General features: G+C 40.1%; 1 protein-coding gene across 1 annotated transcript; it reads left to right on the top strand.

Moving 5' to 3' along the window:
- Positions 1 to 1,743: 1,743 nt before the first annotated feature.
- On the top strand, positions 1,744 to 4,412 carry hoxb13a (homeobox B13a). Its single transcript, XM_005468651.4, has 2 exons — positions 1,744 to 2,671; positions 3,798 to 4,412. The coding sequence occupies exons 1-2, from the start codon at positions 1,993 to 1,995 to the stop codon at positions 4,043 to 4,045; spliced, it is 927 nt and encodes a 308-aa protein (XP_005468708.1). The 5' UTR covers positions 1,744 to 1,992; the 3' UTR covers positions 4,046 to 4,412.
- The last annotated feature ends 1,750 nt before the right edge of the window (positions 4,413 to 6,162 follow it).

The raw sequence follows: 6,162 nt of genomic DNA on the forward strand, positions 1-6,162 counted from the left end.
TCTGGACACGTATTTCCTCTTAATGTAGCTTGGTGAGAAGTAAGCTTCCACCTTCTTCACATTATACAGGCTGTTGGCTTCACACGTGATCCTAAAGTCTGTCACTGTAATGTTACTGAAAACAAGATCTGATATTAATGTGTTCTGATCAATTCTGCGGCACACGTAAACGTGAACTTCCCCATCCTATAGGCGCCTAATGGCAGACTCATGGTGAAAATGATGAAAATCCGGTGAACTCAAATGAGTGGCCCTACGCTTTTAGGCTGGAAGCTTCGGGTTAGGAGCTCATGGTAATGTGTAAGGAGTTTATTCTCCCCACCATATTTCTCTTTAGATCTGTTCTCTGTATCTAATGAACTTGAGCAAAATTATTCTAGTATGAATCAAAAACTGAAAAAAATGCTTAATCTTTAAGTTTCCGTTTGAAATCATTTGCAAAAGAAGTAGTCCTATATGTTCATTGCAGGCCAGAGATAAAACATGTATTGAAGCAAAATAATGGTTCCTGTCTGCAGTATTTCATTGATCAACCATTTCTTCCCCATGTTTTTATGTTCATTAATAACCTTTAGGAAATTCACTAATTTCTCACTTACGGCTTATTTGGCCCTCATGTATACGGCGCATAGAGTGATTCAAAATAAAATATCTGTCCTTTCAATTACAGTATAGAGGCGCATCAGAAGTACTAATTTCAAACCAAGCGCAGACTAAATTCCTGTCTCCTATAAATTCAGAACCATATAACTTCCCCGTAGTGAAATTGTTTCCTATTATAACGGCCCTTGAGTGCCCCGGAAACCTTTCTGAGACACTTTCAACCAAAGCCATGTTTATCAAGAACTCCAAATCCCTTCCATAAATCTCCTTAACGTTTACTCTAGTCAGAACGACTGAGAGCGAGTTAGACTAAAACCTGTTTTTTCACCAGGTGGAGAAATCTTCCAGCGGATGCACTTATTTTAATAACCAAACTTTGCTTTTGAAGGCCTGAAAACAATCATGGTAATGATAAATTAATAATAAGTTTTTCATGCATTTGAGAAGCACCGATTTTAAATCTGTCCACATCTGTATAAAACTGAGCATCTGGAGTTCGTTATTAAAGGAATAATAATTATTCGATAAATAAATAACATTTACACAACAAACTTTCGGTGTCTCTGAAAGTGTATAAGTTTCAAAAAAGTTATGTACCTTTACATTTTTTGTTTCTGTGGTTCAGGTGTGCGTGCTGCCAGTGTAGAATGGAGACTGTAGTTATTGAAAAAGTGATTATCTTAAACGGTCAGTTCAGATATTGGCGAGTCCATTTGCACCACGCACTTTTACGCACAACACAAAAGAAGTTGGTCAAGTGATTTATTTTAGTTGTCTTTTTTTCTTTTTTAAGGCAGACTAAGGTAATGTCACTCTTTGTATCGACCTGAGAACGTCGCATCACAGACTTGAGTCTGACGTAATGCAGCTACAGAGAAAAACTAAAGTAAACCAAACTACAGAAAGCTAAAGCGAATCTTCTCATTCCCTTCTCATATCACAGCTGGAAACTCATAAAATGCTTTTTCTCCCCTTCTTTCACTGACAGTCCTCAACCAGTTTCTTCTACTCTCCTTTTTGCGCTTGTCTTATCACGTGATCACCCTGTCTCATCCAATAGTTAAGCTCCCCTTATTTCTCTTGGTCCAGGGGGCTTGTTGCGTCAACGCTGCGGCTGGGATGTAAGTGGAGATCCAGCCGGTTACTGGGAGTCTTTGCCACCGAACGACACGCCGTCACTCCAACAAAGCGGCATACCGTGCTATGACAGTGCGCGTTACTGTACAAGTACATCTTTTGAGCTGCGTTTGAGTGTGTGTGTGTGTGTGTGTATGCTTGTATGTGTAGTGAGCGCCAGTGATCAGCCTCATTCAGCCAATGTAGCAACTTAGCGCCAGGAACGGACGGAGTCTGAGACACACGAAGGCCAAAACGGCGAAGGGTGGGCATATGACAGCCTCTCTGGTACTCAACCCTCGCTGGCCAGTGGAAACGGTAATGTTTGTGTATGACAACAACGTGGACGACTTGAACAAGAACATGGAGGGGCTGGTAGCAGCAAGCCAGTGCCGCAACATCATGGCACATTCGGCAGCCGCCGCTGCTCTGGGAGGTCACCCGTCCAGCTTGGTGCATTCTTCAGGTGGGTATTCCACAGTGGATGTGTCCGCTTCAGGCTCCGGTGATACCGCTGCCCCTTCGGGGAAGCAATGTGCGGCTGTGCCGCACCAGAGCTCGTCGGCCGCAACCGCTTTACCCTACAGCTACTTTGGTAACGGCTACTACCCGTGCAGGATGGGTCGGGGTCCTCTTAAGTCATGCACACAAGCGGCCGGAGCCGCTCTCAGCTCACAGTACATGGACACAACGGTGAGCTCAGACGAATATCCGAACCACCGGGCCAAGGAGTTCGCCTTTTACCATGGCTATGCCAGCCCATACCAGTCGATGGCCAGCTACCTGGATGTGTCGGTGGTCCAAACGCTGGGCACCGGGGAACCGCGCCATGACACCCTGCTGCCCATGGATAGCTACCAGCCCTGGGCTCTGACCAATGCCTGGGGAGGACAGATGTACTGCTCCAAAGATCAGGGACAGGCCGGCCACCTCTGGAAGTCCGCTCTGGCTGGTGAGTGCTGCTGCTTTCAGGGTTCATAATAACGATTTTAAAACAGTTAAACAGAAGTCTAACAGATATTTTGTAACTATGGCGCAACTGAAAATATTTATTGAATAAAAATTAAATGTAATAACAATTAAGAAATTAAAGGCTTGACATTTGTTAAAACAACAAAACAAAAAACATCTTGGATGGTTAATTTGCTCCAATAGTTAATTATTGTCTGATAAATTTGTACTAAAGTTAGGCGGTTAATGCAACAAGTTTCTTTGCAAAAGCGAAGCAATAATGTGCTTGAGGTTTGTGGCGGCTGAGGTTAATCACAGCCCTTGAGTCCCCATCTGGTTTAGGGCGTCACGTAAAAGTGAAAATTAACGACATGTTGCTTGGAGCCTTGATATTGTGAAGATACCAACATGTTGCAGACTCTAATCTAGAAATGGGCCTTGCATTGCCATCTCTTGGTGCAGAGTGAAAAGCATTTTGGTGTTTCGTTCAATATCATTTATTAACCAAGTGAGATAATCATTTTATTGCTGGGGCCTTCCAGTTAATTTAATCGTTATCATAATGGTTATTATGATGTTACTCTGCTGTCATGTTACTCTGCTGCCACTGCTAAAATAAATGAAAGAATAAATTAATTACATAAACAGGAAAATTAAATTTCATTATTAAAATTATAATTAATTCAATAATAATGATGGAAATAATTAATCCTCTTGCCCAACAATCACAGTGAACAGGACTGTAATGTGTGAGTTAAAAGGGAAAAAAAAGCACAAATGTAGAATGAAAATAAAAACACCGTAAACACAAAGTCAAGAGAAGACATAAAATGCTGTCCTTGTGACAGTCTGTGTGGAGTAGAATAGATGCGTGCGCTGCACTTAAAGACGCATTTTGTAGGTCAATTTGAACTTAACTCAGACAGCAGACATTCGTTTCCCGTCTGTCTCGCAGGATTGTATCCAATCAGATCTAAACATAAAGTTCCCGTTCACTTCCTTAAAGATACTAAATTGTGCTCGACAAATATTTTATCGTCACTTACACCATTACAGAAATCGTGTGTGAAAATGTATCATGGTGTGTGCAGCCCATCACTTTAAGACTGTCCTCTTCTCTTTGACAGATGTGGTGGCGCACCAGAACGACGGCTTGTCTTTCCGCCGAGGTAGGAAGAAGCGGATACCTTACACCAAGGTCCAGCTCAAAGAGCTAGAGAAAGAGTACGCAGCCAACAAGTTCATCACAAAGGACAAGAGGAGAAAGATTTCGGCCGTGACCAACCTGTCAGAGCGACAGATTACCATCTGGTTCCAGAACAGGAGGGTGAAGGAGAAAAAATTCGTGGCCAAAGTGAAGAGCAGTACTCCATAGCATGCAGGTCACTGCTCTTTGGACAATTTGTGACAATTGAGATAATTAACAGTGAATGGAAAAAAATAAAAAAAACTGAAAGTGGGACATCTCACAGACTGCGGCTGTGCATGAATATGTGTGATTCAACAAATTCAGGAGGACGGACAGATAAGAATACTTCACCAAAGCCGTCCGACAAACTTGCCGAGAGGCATTCTGTAATTACAGAACTTTCCTGACTGCTTTGATAATATATCTGTCTGGTGTGTGTCTTTTACTGTCAGTGTTGTCCGTGCCAAGTAGCCTATAGCATAACTACTATGCTCTCCATACAGTTTATATCGCATGTAAAACAGTAACCAAATCACAATGTAACACTTAATAAATTTTGTCCCATCCCAATAAAGGTGTTATGTTTTTAAAATAATTTTCTACGTCTGGAGGAGGAAAACAAACAGGCCTGAAACTTTTATTTAATATTGAAAACTGAAAACTGAAATTAGACAGCAGAGGAATCCATTTTGCGCTTGTAGATTAAAACTGTTCATGAGAGACTAAATTCACTTACCAAGTCTGCGTCTGGAGGAACGCTCCCTGTGGTGGAAGCCTGTCTCATGGAATGGCAAGCATTCTGGTTTTCCATGCCTGTGACAGAACCGCGTATGGAAGAAGAAAAAAAAACTAATTAGTGCAGTTATTATTATCATAGACATTAGAAATGTGTTTAAATATATCTATTTGTTAAAAAGTATTAATAAAAATATTTAAAACATGCTAAACAAAAACTCTCGTTCTTTTCTTCCCTTTTTAAATATTCTATCCATAACATTAACATTACACTGAACTAACGTGAACAGTATTTTAATTTTAAATAAAGTTAACCTAGCAATTCATATCAGTTCAATATTTTGTGAATATAATAATAATAATAATGATAATAATAATAATAATAATTCCAGAAATCTTAGAAACACATACAGAACAAAACAGAATAGAGACTTTAAATCGTGTTATTTTCTTTGCGCTTTCTGCAAATTCTTTTAGCCTGCACTGTGCGTGCGTTTAAGAGAGAGAGGTAGAGAGAGAGAGAGAGAGAGGGCGACAGAGAAAGAATAGGGGGGCGGGCAAAAAAGACCTTGACCTTGAGTGTGTGATACTAATAATAATAATAATAATAATAATAATAATAATAGGTATTCCGTGAAGATAATCCTAGAAGCTTCTGTAGAACAAAAAAGAGTGGTCTGTGCGTATATCTACAATTTTTTTTTAGCCTGCAATGTATGTAGCTCTCAAATAAAAACGTGTAGCGGGAGTGAGGGTGGGTGACCTTGAAAATCATGTGACCAAACAGGCTTGTATCAAGTCTTCCATGAACATTTTATAATAGCGGGGCGTGTGAGGGACATCACTAACAATACACACAATATATACGGGCCACTGCCATGCACCACAGATTACAACCGACACATGAGCTCACCACAGTTTTTACTCGCTAGTTTCAATGCGATGTCCCGCCCTTTAACATTAGTGTGCTTTCTGGCGACTGGGATCTGTTTTAATTTACATAGTCTGATTGTGTGGATGCAAGACACATTCAAAGTGTGCGACTTTAGCAATTGATAAATGCCACTCCATTTCATAAATGTTCAGCACTGGCGAAGTCAAAAGATTTCTTATGTGAACTTCTTGCGCCACGCTCAAATTTGAGTCCTCAATCTAAAAACCACGAGCAACGTTTTGCTAGTTTTTGAATTTAACAACTCCTTTGACTGTGTTTTATGGGCGATGAACCGAGTTCTAAACATTTACTTTAATGCTCAAACATAACCGATATAAATAAACAATTATTATTATTATTATTATTATTATTATTATTATTATTATTATTATTATTAAGAACTGGGGCAGACCGGAACGTATCTCAGAACTTATCATGTCTTTACCAGACACACAGATTGTGGTTAGTAAGCTTTACAGATGCAGAATGTGCTGAATAGCTTGATAACCATTTTCACTTAAAGGTAATTTGTTTTGAAACGCACACAATGTAGGCTATCCTCAAATAAATTTGAAAGCGTTTATAGGGAGAGGGTGTAGTGACGGATATCAGAGGGTGCTATAACTAAAGATAT

The sequence above is a fragment of the Oreochromis niloticus genome, linkage group LG4, assembly GCF_001858045.2.
Source record: "Oreochromis niloticus isolate F11D_XX linkage group LG4, O_niloticus_UMD_NMBU, whole genome shotgun sequence".
Classification (NCBI taxonomy): Eukaryota; Metazoa; Chordata; class Actinopteri; order Cichliformes; family Cichlidae; genus Oreochromis; species Oreochromis niloticus.